This window comes from Pagrus pagrus (genome assembly GCF_965226575.1).
Source record: "Pagrus pagrus genome assembly, chromosome: 10".
Classification (NCBI taxonomy): domain Eukaryota; kingdom Metazoa; phylum Chordata; class Actinopteri; order Spariformes; family Sparidae; genus Pagrus; species Pagrus pagrus.
This window is the reverse complement of record NC_140194.1, coordinates 33,695,635-33,721,291: the sequence shown is the minus strand read 5'-3', so window position 1 is coordinate 33,721,291 and position 25,657 is coordinate 33,695,635. Positions and strand designations below refer to the sequence as shown.

At 42.9% G+C, this 25,657-nt stretch overlaps 2 protein-coding genes across 4 annotated transcripts in view; one reads left to right on the top strand and one right to left on the bottom strand.

Annotated features, from left to right (window-relative positions):
• Positions 1 to 25,657, top strand: part of ano1b (anoctamin 1, calcium activated chloride channel b) — a 113,703-nt gene that overhangs the window by 69,783 nt on the left and 18,263 nt on the right. For all 3 annotated transcript variants that reach the window (XM_084364868.1, XM_084364870.1, XM_084364869.1), the window contains 6 exons: positions 5,284 to 5,358; positions 16,831 to 16,899; positions 17,012 to 17,213; positions 18,445 to 18,556; positions 18,727 to 18,784; positions 25,417 to 25,517. In XM_084364868.1, the coding sequence (XP_084220994.1) occupies positions 5,284 to 5,358; positions 16,831 to 16,899; positions 17,012 to 17,213; positions 18,445 to 18,556; positions 18,727 to 18,784; positions 25,417 to 25,517 (617 nt within the window). The remainder of the gene's footprint in view (positions 1 to 5,283; positions 5,359 to 16,830; positions 16,900 to 17,011; positions 17,214 to 18,444; positions 18,557 to 18,726; positions 18,785 to 25,416; positions 25,518 to 25,657) is intronic.
• Positions 1,939 to 25,657, bottom strand: part of LOC311264199 (uncharacterized protein) — a 49,508-nt gene continuing 25,789 nt past the window's right edge. Inside the window, exon 2 of the mRNA XM_084364872.1 lies at positions 1,939 to 3,753. Within this exon, the coding sequence (XP_084220998.1) occupies positions 3,713 to 3,753 (41 nt within the window). The 3' untranslated portion in view covers positions 1,939 to 3,712. The remainder of the gene's footprint in view (positions 3,754 to 25,657) is intronic.

Below are 25,657 nucleotides of genomic sequence, written 5' to 3'. Positions count from 1 at the left end.
GCAGGTAGTGATCAGTAGGTTTTAGACCAGGTAGTGTTCAATAGGTTTTAGAGCAGGTAGTGTACAGTACGTTTTAGTGTTCAGTAGGATTTTAGAGCAGGTAATGTTTAGTAGGTTTTAGAGCAGGTAGTGATCAGAATGTTTTTAGAGCAGGTAGTGCTAAGTAGGTTGTTAGAGCAGGTAGTGATCAGTAGATTTTAGAGCAATTAGCAATCAGTAGGTTTTTAGAGCAGGTAGTGATCAGTAGGTTTTAGAGCAGGTCCTGTACAGTAGGTTTTTAGAGCAGGAAGTGTACAGTAGGTGTTCGAGCAGGTATTGTACAGTAGGCTTTTAGAGCAGGTAATGTTTAGTAGGATTTTGAGCAGGTAGTGTTTAGTAGTCTTTTAGTGTTCAGTAGGTTTTTAGAGCAGGTAGTGTTCAGTAGGTTTTAGAGCAGGTAGTGTTCAGTAGGTTTTAAGAGCAGGTAGTGTACAGTTGTTTTTTTAGAGCTGTTTCACTGAAAACATGCACCTGCTGTGGCTGAGAATGATGATATGAGAGCACTGAGCATCAGTTGTTTGAGTGAAGAATTTCTTTAGCAGTAAGCTTCATAAAGATTAACTATCTATAAGATTTAGTTCTTAAATAAATCCATGGCATGATCTCATCTAGCAGCCCCCCTGTCTCTTTGTCAGTGAAAGAGCTTATCATTCCCCCTTGTGGCCTGGAGCACCTCAGCTTTATAAATAGTTCCTATACCAAGGCCAAGCAGGCATTTATGATATGGGATACTTAAAAAAATGCAGGTTTTCCTACCAAATACTTTATCTTATATAGATAGTGATGTAAGGCTCACGTAAGACTTACCATGTGCAATTAGTTTCCAAGTGTACTCCTTTTTCTTCCTGCATATAAAGATGCTGTCATGATGTAATTTTGATCATTACTTTGTAAATATATTTGGAATAAATGCTAATTTACTTTTGAAGTTAGAAGTTAGACAAAAAATATATCCAGTGTATCTTCAGGGTGGTGCGCAGTTTCAGTATGAAAATAAATGACTGCATTTTTATGCAATAGACATGAACAACATGAATTTACCTGTAATCTCATAAATGTTTAGAAAGTTTAATGAACATTGATACATAAAATTTTAAGCATCTTACTCATGTTACTTAAATACAAATGTTCATCTTTTTGTTCTTACCTGACATAAATTAACTTTTTAAGACAGTCATTTAACTTCCGTTAAAATAAGGTTGTTTTTCCTTAACTCTGCCGTTATCTATTAATTGAATGGTTCAAATTCCCAGAGCAGGATGGTGGTGTCAGAGTTGAATCTTATAATCCAGAATGTAGCTTGTACTGTATATATCAACTGTTAGAGTTAGGGTAAGGGTTAGTACATTACCAATACTACATCTGTTGTGCTCCACTGCTTCATGACATTCAGTGGTCCTAACCTGGGCATTTACAACAGACTGATTGGGGAATTATTTTACCATTCATCTTTGTTTTCATCTCCAACCCCAAACTGTCTGATTGACTGATAGTCTTTCTGTTGTATGAGCATAGCAAATACAGGTTATCTTTAATGTAAACCTTTGTATAATCACCCTGCAGGTCTGTGGTGTGGATTTTACACCTAAAAAGTCATCTGTAAAACCCTTAAAACAAGTACCAAACCAGGTCACCAGAATACAAGAAATGTTTTCAGCTACCATAAAAGTCTTCCTACTGACTTTATTTGACTGTGTTCAAAGACAATATTGAATTCTTCTTCAATACATGTGATGAAATTAATGTAATGATCTGAGTTGAGTTTATCCTGGCTGTTTTTACTGACACTACCCACTAACCCCCCACATCCTTGTCCCCTCTCCTCTCTCCCTTTCTCTCTGGGTTTATTCTTCACAGGAAGCTCTCAAGGTTTGGATTAATTCCTTTTACTAGATCGGCTCCTCTCTTTTCCCTCTGTAACCTTTCTGCTGCCGACCTTTGATCACAATACACCACACAAGAAGTGCCTGCAAATGTTGTATTTGTTCTACATACATTGTGTATAACATGACTGAAGTTTTCTCCATCAGTATACTTTGTAGTTGCTTCTCTCTGAAAAATGTCTTGATGTTGGCATTAGAAGTCCAGTTAGGTCAGATAGTAGCAGAATTGCTTCAGTCAAAAAAAAATTCTAAATCATTTGATAAAACAAAGTCACCTTCAGAGCACAATGAGGACAAGTGATAACTACTTGAGCTCAGTGGCAGGGACACAAGTCCAGCCTCAACCATTACCAAAGAACTGAGTCAGAATCAAACCCATACCTTTAATATATAATATAAATCTGTTCCAAATAGGATTTAGGTCAGTGCTTCAAAAACACTTGCCCACTTTCCAAAGACCTCACAATGGAGCATACTCATATAGTCAGTGGTCAACATTTAGAGTCGGTCAACATTTAAGGAGCACTTTGTAAGATATGGCCAGAGTCTTAGTTTAAAACAAACAAAAAATTAACTAACATTGTTAACAGAGTGTGAAGAAGAGAGTCTCTACTGAATTTAGCATGCTAACCAGCAAGTCCCAGCCCGTCCTGGCTCATAATACTACTTTGTAACTTATGAGGTGATAGTCTGATAGCTACCGTAGTTTCAACTGGGAGATGTAAAAATGGTGAGTTGGCAACTTAGTCTATTAGGTAAGCAAAAAAAATCACTAAAGGAGATATTTTGTACATCTATTTTCCTTACTAAACAGAAAAACACAACCGTTCACTGTCTCAATTACTCTTCATGGGTATGTTTTCCACCAATGCGTCAGAAAGAGTGTGAATCAACTGTGGACATAGGTAAAAGGGTCATTTCAATAAGGTTGAAAGTGAAGTGCTGCTTGCACAAAGTTTGCAACAGACTACAATGTGCAATGTTCTGACTCAAACAATTTTTTTTTAAAAAGACGTCACCTCCAGCTGTTGAACGTATACCTCTCTCCAACATCCTCCATCCTTCGTTCAGCTTTTGCTACGCTGCAGCACTTACATGTCATTGTCAGACAGCCTACCTAAGACAAAAAACAAAATGCATTCTGGCAATGCTGTAAAGCAACATTACTTAGTATTATAACTGTAATATAATTACTGATTTGGAAAATGAAATCAAACTGATCAATGCCCAGCACTGCTTACCGTACATTCTTCTTTTTTCAACATTCTTCAACACCTGATTATCTAGGAAATTTGTATGCATGGCTTTTGTACTTTTGTTCTCATCTGTCTTTGTGATAGGGTATTATATAATCTTATAAAGGAAAGTTTTTATATGGAATCCTAAAACATATACTACTTGAATAATAAATAACAACACGCAAGTTGCCTGTAGCATTCTGTTTGCTCACACACACATAAACCATGCATACACTATAATCACAGTCATGAGCACAAGAAGAATGTGTACCGAAGATTAGTGTATGTGATGCCCATGGCAGTAGCCAGTCCAAATTTTCCCAATTTTATAAGCACATTTTTTGAAACACTATCCAGCTGATCACACTACAGAATAAAGGGCTTTGTGTTTGCCTCATATCAATGTTACTAATGGACCAACCAAACATTATATTCCAGCACACACCCGGATATGTTGGACACAATTTTGTTAACATTTACATACAAACACCACGGAGTGAACTATGCATCACATGTTGCTTGATCAGATTTGCCCTCACTTTGCTAGCTTGATCACTGTTGCTTCTCCCTCTGACAGTCACAATGAATGGAACCTGCGATGGACGCAAAAAAAAAAAACATTCACTTCTACAGTAGATAGTTAAAAAGACATTAAGACAAATAGGATCACTTTAAAATATATTTTTGTCCAATACAAACAAACTACACAATCAAAAGTTGCCATAAGGTGGAATCAACACACTCATACTTTTTACTCATTCATGTCAGACATTTTGCAAACATATGAATATTCAACCACCTGATTTTTAATTAATTTATTAGTAATCATTTTTAATGAAAAGAATATAAGGGGTTGCCTTTCTGTGTATCTGTATCTCGTCGTGTTGGTGTTGTTCCTAGAACATCATGACTAATGTTGTTACAGGAGCATCATTTCTACTTACAAATCACAGATGAAAACCATATCTGGAGCAAGCTGTGGCTGAATAGGTTACGTATAAGCCTCTCACTCAGGAGATCGAGGTTTGAATACTGTTTGGAACATCAGTTCGTTTATTATTTTCCATTTCTCCGCAGTTTTCCGTCGCTGCTTGGATTAGTTTAAGCAACAAAAATACAAGTTACAAAGTAAATACTTAATTGAGTTTAGGAACACATTCTGGGTTCAGATAGACCCTTACACAACATAAACATGTGTCTAACAGGGTAACTTCTCACATGTACATATTTTCCTGTCTTTTTCCTAAATCACAAGGCTGTGACATTACAAAAACATGATTACTCAGTTGCGGTTACCGTCCTGGAGCAACATTGATTGTGATGTTTAGAGAACACTTACACAGCACTTTCAGATTGTGTATTTCATTACATTGACAGAAATTCATATTCCCAGGTTTCATTTGCTGCAGCTGCTGTAGCTGCTATCAGCCATGACCATTTAATATATATCCTCTCTTTCAGGGCTGTGCTTATTTCATGACTGTTCACCTCAAGCTTCTTTCCTTCTGTTCACTTTTATTCTAGCTGTGAGTGTTCACTTCACTGTCTTATAGTATGTGTCCTTTCTAATATGTTTTATATTAAAACCCCTCCAGTGATTCATGTGGTGAGTATGACTGGAAACTACTGTTGTGATCATTAAATGGCAAGTCAGCCAAGAGAAAACAAGTGGCACCTGTCAGGGGTGTGTGGGGGAGCGAAGAGGTTGATTGGAAGTGGACTGAGATCTTTCTCTCTTTCTCTCTCATATTACTATATCAATATTAAGTAAACCTGTGAGCAGGTATACAAACCCAAGCCCTCAACATAACTCGGAAGTAAAGGTGCAGTGTCTCAGGGCACACAGGAGGACAAGGCCACCACTGAATAGTGAATAGTTTGAGACACTATGATGAAGGGTTTACTCACTTTCATTCTTTTGTCCTGCAGTCAAGTTTTTATTTATTTTTTTTGTAGGCCACATTAGTGTGATGTGATAAGTGCATTTTATTGAAATTTTATTAAAACAGCTCCTGGACAGACCAGTCTTTTCTACCATGGACACATATCATTGCAATTCCACTTTAACTGCTCCTCTGTATGTTTCACTGTGTGTGTCATTTCTGTTCATGTCACCATCACAGGACCACCCCAGGGCCGAATATGAATTCAGGGTCATGCAAAAATCTCTGAGCAAAGATCGCAAATCACAGCACAAGGTAATTATATGGTAGGCCTTACATATTTGCATCTTTCAGGCGTATGTGTCAATTCATATTTTTGTATTAGAACACTTTTTTTAAGGGTTGTTGGTGTACCTTATTTGACCATCTGCTTCAAACTCAAGGAATGTCTTTGTGTCTTATTCTGCCTGTTTGCTTACATATAATTATCAACTTTGATTTGCAATTTACATATATTGTACAAACAAAATACTGTGGGCTCGATCTTTTGCTCGGTGCCCTTGGGTGTGTTGGTCTTAAAATGAAGTGTGGTCAGGTGCACTGATGGTGGATTGCTATCTTGAGGCAGAGGAAAGCGACTGCACCATAGACCAACAAAAAGCTGGTCTCAAGTCAAAAGCGCAGTCTGTTTCCTGCTATTTAAAGAGTGCATTATTCATACAGTAAGATGTGCCTACACCATGCATACACTCTGATTTTATGATTTGAGAGGCTGCTTTTGAGTTATTTTAAACAATTTAATCAGCAAAACTAAAAGCTGTAGTTCTAAACTCTCCAAAGGAAACGGAGTTAAACTTTTATCTTCTGAAATAAATGTTTTGACAGGATCTCAGTGTTTATCAGGACAGCTGCCCCACTCCAAACTTTTACTGTGTGAATCTGGACTGTGTGTTAACTTTTGATGTGTAGAAGAACACAGAACAGTAATTAACATGAAATACTAACCGATCCTGTCGGCAAGTAAGGAGTTATAAACAAAGAAGTTTATCAGCTTTTCCTCGTGCTTGTGCACATGCATGTTAAAGGAGCAGTAGTCAACTGTTCAGTGTTTTAAAACATTTTTAATCACTTTTTAATGCACACCCAGACTGCTTTAAGCCCAAAACAAGTGTTGACAGATGGGGAACTGGTGGTATGCACAGTAAAGATACTGTCTATTGTAAGGGTGCTGCATAGTCCTCACAACGGGAATCCTGAAATAAAAACAGTGACAGTGTATACAATGTTTTATTGTGATACATTCCATATTTGATGTAGGTTGATTGACAGTAACAGTAAAATAAACATTGTAAGTATTATACTGTTCTCCTAACAGCAAGCTAAACCCTTCAGCATTTTACCTCCAAGGAACAGTCTTCAGTTGTGATTGGCAGGATTTTAATGCAGAAATGGTGAAAACTGAAACAACAAAGGATACATACACAAATCAAATTCGTTCAATATTTATATTACAAAATAAATACTATGACTACAACAAATGTACTCACTGCCAATGCCACGTGAAGAGAAAGCCACACTGGATGCGGAGGGATTGCTCTCCCCTTCATGCACACCAAACTAGCATAAACTCAGGTCTAGCATGTGTTTTTTACATCACTTCCTTATGCTATCAAAATAAAAGCTTGCATTTCAAAATAAAACAACACACATTTCAATGTTACACCACACTCCCCGCCTGGTGTCCCTAGGACGCCAGCTTCTCTTCATCTACACAGAATCCGACTCTAAAAGCAAGATTAACTCTGAAGAAGGTCTAAGGTAGGTCCTGGGGGGGTGATGAGACATCACCTTCACGTCCACCTTCCTCACCAAACCATCCTTGCTGGGGTATGTCTTCAGTATCCGACCCATGGACCACTCATTTCGTCTTGCTTGCTTATCCTTTAACAACACCACGTCACCTTCTTTAAGGTTTCGCCGCGCCGAATGCCACTTGCGTCTGCACTGAAGAGTACTCAAGTATTCTCTACGCCACCGGGCCCAGAACATGTTGGCAAGAGCCTGTACCTTTTTCCACTGATGTTTGAGCAGGTTAGCGCCCGTTGAATCCTCGGGAGGGATTGGAGATACCCCAACCTTCTGCGTAAGAAGCATAGATGGTGTGAGGATCAAAGGGGCCTCAGGATCTGAGGACACTGGAATCAGTGGTCCAAAGTTAATTATGGCTGTGACCTCAGCCATCAGCGTACTCAGAATCTCATGAGTGAGCGTTATCCTTCCAGCCTGGAGCAACATGGAGTCCAGAATACGCCTCGCAGTTCCCACCATACGTTCCCAACTGCCTCCCATGTTGGATGCATGAGGAGGGTTAAAAACCCAAGTACATCCCTGAGTGAGAAGGTAGTTTTTCACAGTGGTATCACCCTCTGCTGCAAACTTCAGATCCTTGGACGCACCACTGAAATTGGTGCCACAGTCTGACCGTAGTTGTTTAGCTGGTCCCCTGATAGCAAAAAATCTGCACAGTGCATTCATACAACTTGAAGCACTCATCGATTCAATGAGCTCAATGTGGACAGCCCTTATCGACATGCACGTGAATAGTATTGCCAACCTCTTACTGTTGGCACTGCCACCTCTGGTCCGGCAGGTACTGACTTCCCAAGGCCCGAACACATCTAACCCTACATGAGTAAAGGGTGGTTCTTGTTGTAGACGCTCTGAGGGTAAGTCGGACATCTGTTGTTGCTCCACTCTTCCTCTTAGTTTTCTGCATGTGACACACTTGTAGATAAATCCAGTGATAGCTCTCTTCGCACCCACGATCCACAACCCACTTGCACGGATCGCACCCTCTGTGATGTGTCTTCCTTGGTGCTTAATCCGCTCATGGTGATGGCGAATAAGTAGGGTGGCAACATGGTGCTTCCCAGGGATGAGAATAGGGTGAATCTCATCTGTTCCAAGGTTTCAGTGCTTGATTCGTCCACCTACCCGAAGAAAACCCTCACTATCAATAAAGGGCTTGAGCATTTTCAGATGACTGTTACTCGGCAAATCCTGTCCTTTTTGAATGCAGTCAATCTCATCTTCATACACCTCTTCCTGCACCATCTTGATGATGGTGAGCTCCGCTCCCCTGAGATCAGTGCAGGTAAGACCTTCTTTGCAGGATTGCCAACCGTGACATTTTGGGTCCTGTAGTGTCTTGTGGAAAGCTTGGGCAATATGACGCAACAAGGCTATAGCCTTAGTCAACACATGCCAGGAAGAGAAACGTTCTAAGCGCTTGGTGTTGAGTCGCTTCTCCGAGACTCCAGTGACCAGAGCTGTGACTTCTGGACGGAGTTCCACATCTGTGGTCGCATTAACCAGCTCGAAGCGATTGTAATTGGATACTGAACTCTCAGGCTTGAGCAAGAAACTTGGCCCAGTCAACCAGTCGATGCTCTGTAGCTGCCCTGCCGATACAGGTCTTGTAGCATGATCTGCTGGGTTGTTTTCAGTGGGAACATATCTCCACTGCCCCGGGTGAGTAGACTGCCTGATACGTTGTACACGATTGTGTACATACGCGTAAAACCTTCGTGACTCATTATGTATGTACCCAAGTACAACTTTGCTGTCAGTAAAGAATGTTGTCCTGTCAAGTTTGTACAGAATGCTCTCTTGGACCACCTCTGCAATTTCTGTAGCTAACACCGCAGCACAGAGCTCCAATCTGGGCACAGTGAGGCCGGCTGAAGGTGCCAGTTTGGCTTTGCCAAGGACAAAATTGACTTCAATGAGACCATCCCCCCTGGGTGACTTTAAGGTATGCTACAGCTGCGATGGCTCGGACCGATGCATCTGAAAACACACACAGTTCCACTCTTGTGGCCTTTGAGAGAGAGAAGGAAGTGTAACAACGTGGAACATTCAAACTGTTGAGCTCTTGCAAGGAAGTTTGCCATCTCTGCCACTCTGCAAGCTTCTCTGACGGTAGAGGTGTGTCCCACTCTGCACCTTTAGACATCAGTTCTCTTAAAAGAATCCTCCCTTGCACTGTCACAGGGGCCAAGAAACCCAAAGGGTCAAAGACACTGTTAATGGTGGAAAGAACCCCTCTTCGGGTGAATGGTTTCTGGGCTTCAGGGATGTTGAACATGAATGTGTCAGTCCTCATGTTCCAAGCAATGCCAAGGCTTCGCTGGACAGGTAAGTCATCAACAGCAAAGTCCCTAGATTTGGTGTTTTGAACTCGATCCTCTGTTGGAAAGGCGTTTATGACATCTGCTTTGTTTGAGGAAATCTTGTGAAGCTTGATGTTGTGGCACGCCAACAGTCTCTGGGCTCTCTTCAACATATCCACAGCTTCGGCCTCCGTTGGAAATGACCTGAGGGCATCATCTACATAAAAGTCTGTCTCTATGAAGCGCCGCACATCACCACCAAAATCTTTCTCACCTTCTTGGGCTGATCTCCGTAATCCATAGATCGCGACGGCTGGTGCTGGGCAGTTGCCGAACACATGAACACGCATCCGATAATCCACCACGTCATTGTCGAGGTTGTTGTCTTTGTACCACAGGAAACGCAATACATCTCGATTTCCCTCATTCACAAGAAAACAATAAAACATCTGTCGAATATCAGCTGTCACAGCGACAGGTTCCTTCCTGAACCTGATCAGGATGGCCAAGATACTGTTGTTGAGATTTGGCCCAGGCAGCAGCACATCATTCAAGGACACACCTCCATACCGAGCACTGGAATCGAACACCACACGGATCTTACCAGGCTTTTGTGGGTGGTACACACCAAAAAGAGGGAGATACCACACTTCCTTCCCTTCTTGAAGAGGTGGTGCAACCTCTGCATGATGGTTGTCTAAAAGCCCTTGCATAAACTCCACAAAGTCCTTCTTCATGGAGGGCTTCCTATCAAAGTTACGCCGAAGGGACATCAGCCGTTGGAAGGCATATTGACGATTGTTTGGGAGGCATTTTCTTGGCAGCCGAAAAGGCAGAGGAGCAACCCAGTGACGTGTTTCTTCTTTATGGAATCCCCTGTCCATCAGTTGCATAAACACCTGGTCTTCAACCGAAGGTGCAAGTTGGTGGTCTTTCTCAGTCCTCTGAAAGACACTGTCACCCAAATTATGCCCTGGTAGAGCATACGAGTCCAGTACATCCTCACTTGCCAAAAGACCATTTTCCTTTAATGCCCCTCTGATATCTTCCTTTAACATTGACAACATTAATACAGGGTAAGAGGTGACTAGGGCGGCCATTATCCAGAAAGCATGTCTTAAATGAACTGACGGCCTTGGGCGCGTGTGCTCCGCCGAGACACACATCACCAACAATAACCCAGCCCAAGTCAAGTTTCTGCGCAAAAGGTGCGTCATCAGGCCCATTGTGCTGCTGGCGCACTTTGTGGACTCTGAGCATGTCCCGTCCCAAAAAAAGCAGGATATCTGCTGAAGAATCAAGAGGCGGTATCTCTGAAGCTATAGCTCTCAAGTGGTCATGATGGTACGCTGCCTCAGGAGTTGGAATTTCCTCTCTATTGTCCGGCATATGATTACATTCAATCAAGGTTGGAAGCTGAATACTCACATTCCCATCTAGTGACTCGACGACATAACCATGAGCTCTTCTTCCCCTGGTAGTCACAACTCCAGCACACGTCTTCAACACATATGGTTCTGCTGCTCCTCTAATCTCGAAGACGTCAAAGAATGCAGTTTTTGCCAGTGACACATTACTTTGCTCGTCCAAAATGACATTTTCCTTTTCTCTGAACGATGACCTTGAGGGTACACATGGACAAGACACATCTTTGCACATGACTTCCCTTTGATTCCACCACAAACATGAGTACACATTGAGGTTGAAGCTGAGTTGGATTGATCTTCTGGTGCATCACTGGGCTCCCCGCCACGATCCTTGGAAGTCTCTGTTTGTCTTATTTCTTTTGGGGCAGGGCCCGGGTGGAGCGCAGCCACATGTTTCTCACTGTTACATTCCATGCATTTTATTGGTGTACTACAGTTCTTGGCTTGATGACAGACTGAGGCAGAACAGCGAAAACAAATACCATTGTCTCTAAGAAACTTCTTCCTGTCATCAAGGAGCATTCCTCGAAAGACTTTACATTTCCGAAAAGCATGAGGCTTCTTGTGTAATGGACAAATCTTGTTCAGATCTTCAGTTCCTCTTGCTGTATTGGTCGTTGAGTTACTGAACACATCTGTTTTGTGAATGGATGCAATGTTTTTAGGAGTCTGGTTTCCAAACCTTTCCTTTTTCACGTTTGGTGTTATGGAGCTGGGCAAGCTGAAGCTCGGATCATTCCTTGCCTTTGCTTCTCTTCTTACAAACTGAGAAAATACTGGGAATGGTGGGAACGCAACATTATTATCTTCCTTATATTTTGATCCAAACGTCATCCATTTTTCTTGAAGATGGAAGGGCAACTTTTCAACAATTTGACTGATTCCTCGTGCTGTATCTAGACACATCAAGCCAGGAAGATATCCATTCTCTTTTGCCGCTTCAAGCTCAAACAAAAGGTCACTGAGCTCACGAAGTTTCTGATTATCTCTGTTACCAATCCTTGGGAAGTGCTCCACCTTTGAGAACAAAGATCTTTCGATGGCCACTGGTGAGCCATAGCACTCCTCTAACCGAGTCCAAATCAGTTTAAGGCCAACCGATGGGTGTCTAATATTAACCGCTTTGACTCTGCGTGCATGTTGGCTTGACTCCGGACCCAACCACTTGATGAGAAGATCTATCTGCTCATGGGCTGAAAGATCCAAGCCCTCAACTATGCTGTTGAATGTTGACTTCCATCCTAGATAGTTTTCTGGCTGGTCGTCAAATCTTGTTAATCCACCTGAAACCAGCTGGCTCCTGACCAAATACTTTGCCAGATCTGATGTGGTACCCTTTACGTCTTGAACCGCCGGTAATTTTGCTGAGACACCCATAAAAGCTGGATGAGGCTCATGAAATGATGTAGGAACATACTGTGAGTGTTGTTCATAAGTTGTCTGTGGCTGTTCTTGATAACGCTGATGGGAGGCCAGCTGAAGCGAACCAGGTTGATGTGGGCTGGAGTTTTGCTGCACAATTTGATCTTGAACAGTCTGGTTTTGCTCTTCCTTACATGGACTCAACAAGGGTTGGCTGGTTGGTTGGGGGTCCCAATGCCCCTCTACTCGCTCTTCTCTAAGGGACCTGCAGATTTCAGGTTTTTCTAAATATTCTTTCACTTTCTCACGAGAACTTGAGTGACTCGACTCAGCAGCAGCCGCTGCTTCCATCACAACAGCCTTTGCCATAGCTGCTTCAGCTTCTTTCTCTTGCTGCAGTGCATCCAGCTCCGCTTCCAGGCGCGCCTTTTCTGTCTTTATTTGAACCTCCTTTTTACTGAAAGCTGCTCTAGCTTTGGCTGCTTCCGCCTCTGCACGAGCTTTAGCAGCTGCTATGGTAGCACCTGATGCTCCCGAGCGTGTAGATTTACTACCTGAAACTCGTGACCTTGTTTTCAGGCTTCCCTGTTCCTGTTGCGTTTCTGATTTGTTATCCATATTTTAGCTGACAGCAATTTACATGGGGTGCTAAGGCCGTACAGTGTTACTACTGTTTAAAACTGTCCAACTGTAAAAGCTGATTCTGATCCAGTGTTCTCTGTAAAGTAGGTTGGCATTTTCACTATACTGTTCTCCTAACAGCAAGCTAAACCCTTCAGCATTTCACCTCTTCAGTTGTGATTGGCAGGATTTTAATGCAGAAATGGTGAAAACTGAAACAACAAAGGATACATACACAAATCAAATTCGTTCAATATTTATATTACAAAATAAATACTATGACTACAACAAATGTACTCACTGCCAATGCCACGTGAAGAGAAAGCCACACTGGATGCGGACGGGTTGCTCTCCCCTTCATGCACACCAAACTAGCATAAACTCAGGTCTAGCATGTGTTTTTTACATCACTTCCTTATGCTATCAAAATAAAAGCTTGCATTTCAAAATAAAACAACACACATTTCAATGTTACACCACAAGTATATTTATAGGTTACAACAAAGTAAATTACTATTACTAAAGAAATAATGAATACATTACCTCTGTCATTACCTGTCACATACCTCTGTCATTACCTACATAGGTTGTAAAGCCAACTGAGATGACTTGCTTTGTGAATTTTGGGCTATATGACTGACATTTGATTGAGTGACTGTCATAACTGATGTCAGTTCAGGATTGTCTTTGTCTCAACAAACTTCGAGACCAATTCAGTAGTTAGTTGAAAATGAGTCTATTGTATTACACTGAAACATTAGCGCAATTATTCAGCTAAATGAGCATTGTAAGTGTGGCAACTCTATAATTAGGTTATAATATGGCGTCTAACTAGTTCAATAAAAATAAGCAATAGAATGCAGCAAATTCAGCTGTGTGGACACTGCTGATGTTCACGCTGAAAGCTAGACGAAACAGCCATTGATAAAGCTGACTAACTACTAAGTTAGCAAGCCAATGCCGACCTCTAATATGAATGTACAGTATCCTGCAACAAGGGATTAGTTCAAATTAAACAACCTTACGTTATAAAACATTATACCTACGTTATATTGTGCTAGCTAACAAGCTAATAATGATGTTTCTGTTTATTAATACAATTTCTAATAAATATAACATTTGTCAAATGTGTGACTTTACTTATCTCTTCTATCAACATGACGCTGATCAATCTCGTGTGGTGCCATCACTGTTTGTGCTCTGTTTGAGCGAACAGCAGAATGCTGACTGCATGTCACTTAACTGCCGCAAGGATCGCTGAAGAGAACCATTTTTTTAATCTTATCTAATGTCCCTTTAATGTAGAGATGCCTATATCTATAAAAAATAAAAAAATAAAAATATGGAAATGGCAAGAGGTCCCCCATGTGCAGTCTGTGGTGTGTGCATACCTGCAGTGGATGGGCATGATGACTGTGTGTCTTGCCTTGACCACACCCATGGCCTGTGAGGACCCTGCCACCTGCATACATTGCTTTATCATGCCAGAAAAGTCATATCAGGGAGGTAAGGTGCCCTCTTTTTAAAAAAAAAAGGTGTGCCATTTCCACTTCAGTAGCTCAGTGTCCCAAGAGAGCAGAGCTATAGGTGGTAAGCTCACAGTGTAGTTCAGGACATACCCCTGTCCACGCCCCCACCCCTCCATCCACCAGGCTGAGCAGGACAGGGATGGCTGCAGGGCCTTACCTCCTGCCCGCAGATATTGGAGTGGAGGAGGAAGAGGAAGTAGATGTTGAATAATTATTTCCAGACACAAGAGGAAAGCTTCCTCTTTAGTCAGCCACAGGCAGATCCAGAGGAGGAAGGTGATAAGCGCACTGCACAATTGGGCCACCTCGCTGTGTTTCTGGTGGAAAGGGCTTCTAAGGCCCTTGGCATTGATCCCTAATAATGGATGCCTTGTTGGCTAGGATGCACAGAGCCATGGCTGTCCAGGTGCAACTAGCCAACACAGGGGCTTTCCTCGCATTATATCAGTAGCATCTTAGCATCTAAGATGCTAAGCATCTTACCCCGGATTTAGGGGGAGATTACAGCCCTCAGCTGATGCTGGAGCTAAAGCAAATTGCTTATGTGCTCCCTAGGCTGATAAAGGAGCAGGCAGAGGTGACTGGGAAAGCTATGGCTGCACTGTGGTTGGTGAGGCACCATTTGTGGTTGTCCCAATCCAGACTGCAGCAGGAGGACCGAACCCGTTTGATGAAGCTACCTGTAGAGCCATCAGCCATGTTTGGCCAGGAGGCTAGTGTGTTACTGCAGTGAGCTCAGTAACACAGAGACCCGCCGTTGTGCATGGGAAATGTCTGATACTTTTGTCTGCCACCGTGGTGGACGCAGATCAGCGACCCCTCAGGCTAATAGTCCTGAGGTTCTATTTGGAGGCCTCAAGGCAGGGCAGTCGGAGACAGGCAGGCCTCCGTGGTGGCATATATAATAATAATAGTATATAATAAACTTTATTTATATAGTACTTTTTAAAAACACAGTTAACAAAGTGCTTTGACAAAACAAAGCAAAATTGCAGAGGGCAAACGAAATAAATGGCATTTATAGTTAAACAATTTGAAACAAATAACTGAGGAACAGAAGTAATGATAAAAATGAATAAAATAAGAAAAATAAAGAAATGGAAATAAATCAAATAGGTAAAATAAACAAAACAAATTAATATAAAACTCAAAAGGTAGGAGCAAAAGCAAAAGGGGACATCACATAAAGGCATGTCTATAAAAATAAATAGGTTTTAAGAAGTCATTTAAAAGAGGTTACCGATCCTGCAAGCCTTATCTCCTCAGGCAGGGCGTTCCAAAGCCGAGGGGCCCTGATGGCGAAGGCACAATCACCTTTGGTTTTTAGCTTCAACTTTGGAATGGTTAGAAGGGCCCGGCCCAAGGATCTAAGGCTGCGAGCTGCTTGTAGAGAATTAAGATGGCATGGCTTGAGACTGAGGTTCCCGGCAGCCACCACCTTCCTCCTGATGCCAGAGAGAACCCAGCCGTCCTCTGCATCACCTCAGCCCGTAACATGGCCTTGGCAGCTTCGGGTGCAGACCTCTGGGTGATTTCAACCATGACCAACTCGCCCTTCAGAAGTTTCTGCCACACCTGCAAGGTCGCAATGTGCTGCTGAGGACAAACAGCGTGGTTGCGGTATCTTACATCAGCAGGCAGGGAGGCCTTCAACCTTTGCAGCTTGACACATGAGCTGTGGCTGTGGGCGTCTCTACGCCTTCTATCCCACAAGGCAGTACAGGTGCCTGGACAAGAGAATCAGGCAGCAGACTGCCTGTCCAGAGGGGGTCTGAGCCCAGGAGAATGGAGGCTCCACTCAGATGTGGTTGCAGAAATCTGGCAATTGTCAGTTTGGGAGAGTTTTTGCAGAAATGTTTCTCCCTGGGGAGTGACGACTCACCCCTCAGAATCGATGCCTTGTAAGTAAGTAAGTAAGCGGGAGATCCACACTCCAGGTCAGAAGGTGGCAGTAATGCACACCTAAAAGTTGTTTGTCAACAGCCATAAAACAACAGAAGAAGAAGAAGAAGAAGAAGAAGAAGAAGCAGAGTTAGCAAGAGAGAACAATGGCAGAGAAAATGCAGCCAAAAGTAGCACTTTCAAAAGTGATGCAGAGGTTGCTGTCTTAATCAGTTGTTTTGCTTCGGGGGGATTTGTTTTTTTCATGAAATATGTAACGTTAGCCAACTTAGCTACTTTTGTAGCTTGTATTAGCCCAATGCTAACGGCTCTCCTCTGCCCTGCTGACGGACTGTCTGATGCGCGTTCAAGTTTGTGGGGGCGGGGCTTTGGATGGAGCACTGACGGGAGGGGGAGAAGGGGATGGAGCTTAGACGAGGTGCCACTTTCAAATCTTGCTAGCTCTCGAACATTACCAACTATACCTTTAAAAGGACCAGCCTCCTAGAAATGGACCCACAGGGGGCATGAGCCCCATCTACAAGGACAGCATACTCATACCATAAGTAAAATCAGAGCATTCACGCACACCTGTGCCTTATTTACCTGTGCATGCCGTTACACTTGCTGTGTCTTGATTAATTATCCATGTCATCTGTCAGGTGGGAACATTATATATGTAGCTGGGTGGAGAGATAGTCTCTTCACTCAGAGAACCATGGTTACAATGTAACCTACAGTTCCTTATAGTATGTTTAAATCATGAACCTTTTTTCATTATATTTTTATTTTCAGATAGAAAAGCTCTCATGTCGTGACCGCCTACCTGCCTACATGACGAACATTGTCATGATGCTGTTAATGGTAAGAAGAACCTGATTCTCAGCACATACTGTACATCACTGATGATTTACTGAAAGGTTGTTGAGTTATTGTCACATTTTCCTCACAGTCTGTGTAATCTTTACATTGTCAGATTGGTGTTACGTTTGCCATTGTGTTTGGTGTGATCCTCTACCGGATCTCCACCAAAGCTGCTCTTCATATGAGCTCCAATCCAATCACACGGAATCATGTACAACTAACGGTCAAAACTACTGCAGCCATCATCAACCTGGTGGTCATCCTCATACTGGACGAGGTGTATGGAGCTGTGGCACGATGGCTCACTGTGCTAGGTATGTTAGGTTAGGTTTACAACTGGCTCAGGCAGTCAAAAAGGTCAGTAGGTCATATGTCTATGATAATAATGAACAATCCACAAAAAATGTAATCAGTGGGTCACTCTTACTTTTGTGTGTGCAGGCACCTTTTGTTTTGTATTGTTTTTGTCAAATGTACCTGATATAATATTGGGATATGCATGTACATATTGCTATGGCTGTGCCTTGTGAATAATAAAATAATCTATACACTGTGCAGAAATCAAAAAGGGAACAGCATCCACAAACTGAAAGTGTCCAACAAGGTATTATTCACTGAATGCTGTCCAAGCCAAGCAAGGTTCCTTTTGAAGTTTTGTTCATGGTTTTATGATCCATAATTTGATCACTGTGCTGAAGCAAGGTTTTTATTTGGTATATACTGTATATATAGTTGTTTCACACAGTTTTCATAAGCAGCTACAGACTCTGTTGCACAATAAAGTGCATTCCTATTTTCTGCAAATAGGCACCCAACACAGTTTCTGAATGCAACACGACTGGTAGATACAAATCCTAGGTTACTGTAACAATTTATCAGGTGTAATGTAAAGTTATGTGCTAACTACAAAGAACACTTGGCATGTCATAACAATGGTATGTCTTAAAGACGTATGTTTTGAAGTAAATTGCCTCACTGGAGGCAGTTTATCAGATTACATGCAGCTTCCTCAAGAGCAACCAAAAGCTTTATTCAACCTTTTTCACAAACGCAGTAGTACTAGCCGAGACCTGTAAACACACTTTAATGTGAAAAACTGGTTATCTCTAAGGTCGATGCAATCATGGAGTTGACTTTTTTCCCTGAAGTTAATTACACTTTGGGTAGGAGAAAATGGGTTAGAGAAATCTCCATTGAATTATTTGTGTTTTCCTAAATAATGTTTTCTGACTCTGACCCTAGTTGGCGGTGTTGTCTTGTTTTACCCCTTGAATACTTGTAGGTGTTAATTGTGCTCACACAGTGGTGTGTTATGTATAGTATGTTGTCCATTTCATATGTTCCTTGTCCCTAACTTGAAATGTTGCCAGTTTACAGCCAGACTCATCTAATCTGGATGACAGATAGAATACCTAAAATGAACTTGCTCTGTGAGGGAGGCGGCAGCGTATGAATTGGATATGTTAGCTTTGCTTGTTATAAGTTTTGCCTGTTTTTCATTGCAAATGCCAAAAGAATCAAAGTAATTGTCTGTGTTCATTTCAGAGGTTCCTAAAACAGACAAGAGTTTTGAGGAACGACTCATCTTCAAGACTTTTATTCTCAAGTTTGTCAATGCTTTCAGCCCCATCATCTACATTGCTTTCTTCAGGGGAAGGTTAGTAACTTGTTTTGCTTTCAGTTACTTGGTTTCCCTGTCATGTTTTCTTTCATTATGATATATTTAACCAATCTTAAATATTTTTAATAAATAGCGATAACGATAAATGTTTGAAGATAAAGAACACTTTGTCTGCTCATAACCCTTTCATTCATTTTTCCCTCCAGACTTGTAGGCAGACCAGGCAACTACCTGTATGTGTTTGAATCCTACAGAATGGAAGAGGTAAAGTTTACACTTTTATATATTATTTGAGAAAAATATTTTATAACCACACACTGGCATTACAGTTAAGGTGCTTTTCATATGCTCATAAAAAAATTGGGACACTGTCTGACTCTATCACTCGCGGGGAGGGAGGGTGTTTTCTGGGGAAAGTTCACTGAAGTCTCGGTGGAGGGCTCACCGTCGTAGTGATTTTTTTCACCGCGACAAACACTTAGTAGTTAAAGTTTTTTGCCGGGGACAGACGCTGTTTTTCAGGCAGAAATGTGATGAAGAGTCGGTCGGACAGACAGACAGGAGGACAGACACTTCTCCGCGTATAACTGCGGTATATTTTCCTCATATAAGTTGCCAAAGACACTACCAGTTACAAAGTTACTGTTGTTTGGTCCTGTAACGTTGCTTTGCGGGTCATTTTCTCTTTATTTTGTTGAGTGAAGGATCTGTTTAGTTATGAGACAGTGAACATCAGATCGACACGCTCCGCGCCACCGGCTTATCCATTCACACAGGTTCGGTTCACCAATGCTGCGCCTCTGATACTACCTCCTGAGGCGCATCCCCTCGCCGCATCTGAGACTTTCACACAGAGGAGGATGCAGAGAATTGGCGTAGGATCCCTGCACTCAATGGACAGTGTGAATGGGGCTAATGTGTGAACAAGAACAGGACATTCTTCCGGGTCACTGCTCGTGCGGTCAACTGGTTAGTTCGTGGAGGGGTTGTTTTTGCACTATTTCGTTTATTTAATGTTCTGTTCGTGCATTTTTCATAGTCTCGTGGACGTATATGTTGTCTCTTTGGGCTAGACACCAACCGTCCGTGTCATTGGCGTCTGGATGCTTTTTTTTAAACTTTATTTAAAACTTTTCTCCCTTGCGTGACGTCTTCGTCGGCTCAGCTGTTTCTCTTTGTTTGTTTACACTGCCGGCCGGCTCCCAGTCCGGTGCTTCCACTACTGCTGGATAACTTCACGCGGCCAGGGAAACTACATCGACCTCAGCATGGAGACCAGGGGACTTTTCTGGGCTCTGGTTTCTCTGCTTTTTTCTGGCTGTCTGTGGAGTTTATCTCGGCATATTACAACGAACTCAATCTTCCCGACGGGCAGCGAGTCACCTGCACCAGAGACTTTCTGCTGCGGCTCGCACCCCACCCCCATCAAGCCGTTACTACGGACTCATTACCTGAGGAAATCCGACGGGACCAGTCTTCAAATAAAGAAGACTCGACCTCCAATAAAAAGAAGGTAACCAGGAGGGGAAAGAAAAAGGGTGGACTGAGAAATGTAAACACCAAGCGCTCCCCTCAGTCATCCTGGCTAACGTGCGCTCTTTGCGCAAAAAAACAGACGAGCTGCAAGCTAATGTTAACCACATGCATGAATACAGGACTGCCTCAATTCTTGCATTCACGGAAACGTGGTTAAAAAACACAGACAGTGATGACATGCTGCACATAGATGGCTTCGGGTCCCCTTTAAGACTTGACCGAGACGCTGAGCTCATCGGTAAGCAACATGGCGGCGGCGTGTGTCTCTACGTAAACACACTGGTGCTCAACGGTCATCGTCAGAGAGGAGCTGTGCAACACCGACATCGAGCTTCTGGCTGTCTCCCTCCCTTCTATCTTCCCAGAGAATTCCCACAGCTCTTTCTCATCCTGGTTTACATTCACCCCAGAGCAAATGCATCCACAGCAATAGAGCACAAAAAGGAAACCATACACAGACTTGCACTCATATCCCCAGACTCTCCTAAATTCATCCTGGGAGACTTCAACCACTGTGAAGCTGACAAGTCACTAAAAGGATATCAGCAATATGCACCACCCGTCAGGGGAAGACTCTGGATAAATGCTATGGATCAATTCAAGATGCATACAGATCCATTTCTCTTCCCCCTCTTGGATTTGCTGACCACAACACCATCCTGCTGGCACCAGCCTACACCCCGGTCATAAGGAGGACAGAGAAGGTTATCAAAAACATCAAGCAGTGGACCAACGACAGCATTGCAACTCTGCAGGGATGCTTTGAATCCACAGACTGGGATAACCTTCTCGCCCCCTCCAGCAACATCAACGAGCAAGTGGACACGGTGTCATCATACATCTCTTTATGTGTGGATAACATCATTCTCACCAAAAAGGTTACTATCTACCCAAACAATAAACCCTGGATAACCAAAGAACTAAAGGAAATCCTCAACAAAAAGAAAAGAATATTCTTCACTGGCACCGAATCTGAAAAAAAGGAGGATAACAGAGAGGTGAAGCGTGCCATAAAAAATGCCAAGCTGAAGTACAAGGACAAAATGGAGGAAAAATTCACACAAGGGAGCCTCCGCTCAGCTTGGCAGGAAATCAAAAACATGGCTACTGTGAACTCTGCTCCCACCACCCACAGGACCATCCAGGTGGCCGGCAGCAGCCCAGCATCCCTCCCCAACGACCTTAACTCCTTTTTTTCAAGATTCGAGACGGACAACATCACCCAGATAGAAGACATTATCTCCTCCCTCACACCTGCAGAAGCTGAACTCTCCTTCAACACGGAGGAGGTGGTGAGAGCCCTCAGGAGGACCAAGGAGAGCACAGCACCTGGCCCAGACAACATAATAAACATGCTGAGCTTAGAAAAAGTCTCATGACCGCACCTTCTTTTTCCCCCTCCTTTGATGAGGATAGTGTGGTAAAATGTTTTAAAAGCTGTAAGCCAAGGAAGAGTCCAGGCCCAGACAGAATCTGCAGCCGTCTGCTTACTGTTTGCGCAGAACAATTAGGCCCTATTTTTTATTATATTTTTCAGCAGTCTGTCATTCAGCAGAAGGTGCCACTGTTGTGGAAACAGTCCACAGTAGTGCCTGTGGCCAAAGGTACTCACCCCAAGGTTTTAAATGACTTCAGGCCCGTGGCCTTAACTTCTTTAATTATGAAATCTTTTGAGCTACTGATCAAAAAGTAGCTCCTAGCTAGGACAGAGCATCTTTTAGACCCTCTTCAGTTTGCCTATAGGGCCAAGAGGGGTGTTCAGGATGCTTCACTCACCTTGCTGAACCATGTACTGAAACATCTAGAAAACAATAAGACCCATGCCAGGCTACTATTTGTCGATTTTTCCTCGGCCTTCAACACGATCCAGCCACACGTGTTGGTAGAGAAACTGATTGATAATTTTGGTGTAGATCTGGGCCTTGTGGGATGGGTGCTCGATTTTCTTACGGGCAGATCCCAGAAAGTGAGGGTGAACGCAACTCTGTCAGGGGAGTTGACTACATCCACCGGCTCTCCTCAGGGCTGCGTTCTTTCCCCTCTTTTGTATATTTTATACACTGATGATTGTCGCAGCCACCATGCTAATAGACATATCATTAAATTTGCAGATGATTCAGTGATTGTGAGTCTTCTTGAAGACACAGAGGACAGCCATGGTCCTATTGTAAATGATTTTGTTTCTTGGTGTAAAGATGCTTTCCTTCAACTAAATGTTGCTAAGACCAAAGATATGTGTGTTTACTTTCGACAGGATGCTCCAGCTGTCCCCCAAGGCTGTGTCATAAATGGCCAAGTAGTGGAAGTAGTCAGCAGCTATAAGTATCTCGGCACCATGTTTGATGATAAATTTAAATTTGACCTCAATACAGAAGCGCTGTGTAAGAAAGGTCAGCAGCGTCTTTTCTGCTTAAGAAAATTGGCCAAATTTCATGTGGACAAGACTCTGATGACTCTGTTCTACAGATCTTTTATTGAATCTGTTGTTTCCTTTTCTATAATTTGCTGGTATGGCAACCTTGGTACGAAACAGAAGATGATGTTGATGTTGGTGATTCCTCACTGTGGCTGAGACTCACTTGAACTGCCTGTTGTTTTTATGTGATGGCTGTGATCTGTTGTATGTGTTATGGTTTCATGTACAGTAATGTTTTAATTTTCTTACACCTACTGCAGTCAAGTTGCCCAAGCTGGGACAAATAAAATTACTTGACTTGACTTGACTTGACTTGATCAGTGGCCGGGTCCTGCGGTGCTGTGCAGAGCAGCTGGGGGGCTTGTTTCAGCTACTGTTTCAAAGATCTATGGACAGCGGCATAGTCCCCCAGCTAGAGGAGCGAGCTCCCCAAGAAGAGCTCTGTCAAGGCTCTGAACGACCTGAGGCCTGTGGCTCTCACCTCACTCGTGATAAAGGCTATGGAGGGGGTCATCAAGAACCACATCATCAAGGTCACTGACCCACTGATGGACCCTCTCCAGTTCGCTTATCGTGCAGGCTGAGGGGTTGATGATGCTAAAATATACATCATGGACACTATACATAAGCATCTAGAACACCCCAACACCACAGCCAGACTCCTGTTTACAGACTTCTCCTCTGCATTCAACAACCTACAGCCACACTCCTGGCAAAGAAACTCTTCACCCGCTTCCATCTGGACGACCAGCTGATCCTGTGGATTACAAACTTCCTGACCAACAGGTCACAGAGGGTTCTGGTCAATAACACCTTCTCTGACCTCTCCTTCACCTCTACTGGCTCCCCTCAGGGCTGCGTCCTTTCTCCTCTGCTCTTCATCCTCTACACTGATGACTGCAGGTCCACCCATCCAGACTGTCATCTGGTCAAGTATGCGGATGACACAGCTCTCCTGTCCCTGCTCTCAGGCCCCTCACATCACCACAGCTCAGCGCTTCATGAGTTTGTGGAGTGGTGTGATAACTCCTGCCTGGAGCTAAATGTGGAGAAGACCAAAGAGATGGTGGTGACCTTTTCCAGCAAGCAGAGGGAGCTGGCTGCAGCAGCTGTCAGTACAGTCCATGGGAAGACTGTAGAGATTGTGGACGAGTATAAATACCTGGGCACAATCTTCGACTGCATGTTGAAATTTGCCTCCAACACTGAGGAGATTCTCAGGAGATGCCAGCAGCGGCAGTATCTCCTGAGGAAACTCAACACTTTTGGGGTCAACACAAACATCCTCCGGACATTTTATTATTCATTCATTGAGAGTGTAATCACATTATCAATAACCTGCTGGTTTCATTCCACCAGCCTGCATAACAGGACCCGCCTGCAGAGCACTGTCAAAGTCTGCTCTAAAATCATCGGACTTCCGGTCAGAACACTGTCAACCGTGTGTGAGCAGCAAACACTGAGGACAGCGCTCAGGATCCTACAGGACCCCTCACACGCTCTGTTTCCAGTGTTTGAGTGGCTCCCCTCAGGACGCCGGCTCTGCTGCCCGGGCTGCAGGACACAGAGGAGGAGAACAACCTTTGCTCCCAGAGCTGTCCAACTCCTCAACTCCCAACCATCCCTGCCCCGCTGCCTGCCTGCTCTAGACCTTGGACCCCCCATCCCCCCTTCCCCATCCTGCTAATGGACAATAATCTACACACATCCCCACTTTATCTTTACATATTTATACGGACATTCAATCTACCTCAGTACCAACTTGCACCTTATGTAGATACTGCTTATATTCCTTATTCTATGTATAACCTTTTATATTTTTTACCTGTTTACATTTTTATATATATATTTTTTTATTTTTTTTATTTTAACTAGCTGACTGTTCTATGTTGTGCTGTATATCTGTTAAATGTTGTGTTGTGTACAAATGCTCCACGTGCCTTACCTTGAATTGCCCCCCGGGGACAAATAAAGTTTTTTGAATTGAATTGAATTGAATTGAATTGAATTGAATTGAATTGAAGAGGATTGGAAGCTTCTGTTTTCTGACACCTGTGATCAAAGATCTGAGACTTGCTTTTTTCTGTTTGTTGTAGCACCCATTACGTGCTTAAAGGATAACTACCGTTTTTTTACAACCCGGACCTTATTTCTAGCATAAAATATGATCATTTACTCACCCAGATAACTTTGGTGTCATTTGAAGTCGACGAAATTAGATCCAGTGGAGCGCCGGTATATCCATATAATGCGAGTGACGGGGCACTGAAACACAGCCTCTATATAACGCATTATCTGCTACGAAACTAGTTCATTTCACCAATATTTTGTCATGATACGCTAGTGCTATTCCCCTCTGAGTCCGGGCTTGTCTGTTATCAACATCCGGGGTCAAACTAGCAGCTACAGGTAAACAAGCCGGCTGTCACGGGTGCGCGCGCAGCTCAGAGATGACATCTTCCAGGTCAGAGGTAGTAGGTCAACCTACAGACCCTGGATGTTGATAACAGACAAGCCCAGACTCAGAGGGGAATAGCACTAGCAGATCATAACAAAATATTGGTGAAATGAACTAGTTTCTTGGCAGGTAATGCTAATAGAGGCTGTGCTTCGGTGCCCGGATCACTCGCATTATATGGATATACGCGGCGCTCCACTGGATCTAATTTTGACCGAATGACGCCAAATGACACCAAAGTTATCTGGGTGAGTAAATGATCGTATTTTATGCTAGAAGTAAGGTCCAGGTTGTAAAAAACGGTAGTTATCCTTTAGATTATCCAGTTAGATCTTGTCAAGTCTCTGCACTTAGCTAAGTCGTGTTAATAATAATTCATACTGATCAACAGTCCTTTAAACCCTTACATAAATATTGTCATATGTTGTAATTTATCTTGAGGTCTACTTGTTATAACGTCTTCTTGCTGTGGTGGACTGTTTTCAGTGTGCTCATGGAGGCTGTCTGATGGAGCTGTGTATCCAGCTGAGTATCACAATGTTGGGAAAGCAGCTAATTCAGAACAACCTTTTTGAGATTGGAATACCGTAAGTATGCGTCACTTAAAATTGATCAATCATCATTACAAATCGCATTGTCATGAAGTACACAAGGCCTGGACACGAAATAAATGATCTCAAGTCACTGCTCTGTGGAAGAGCATTATCTTTTTGAAAACATGATACAT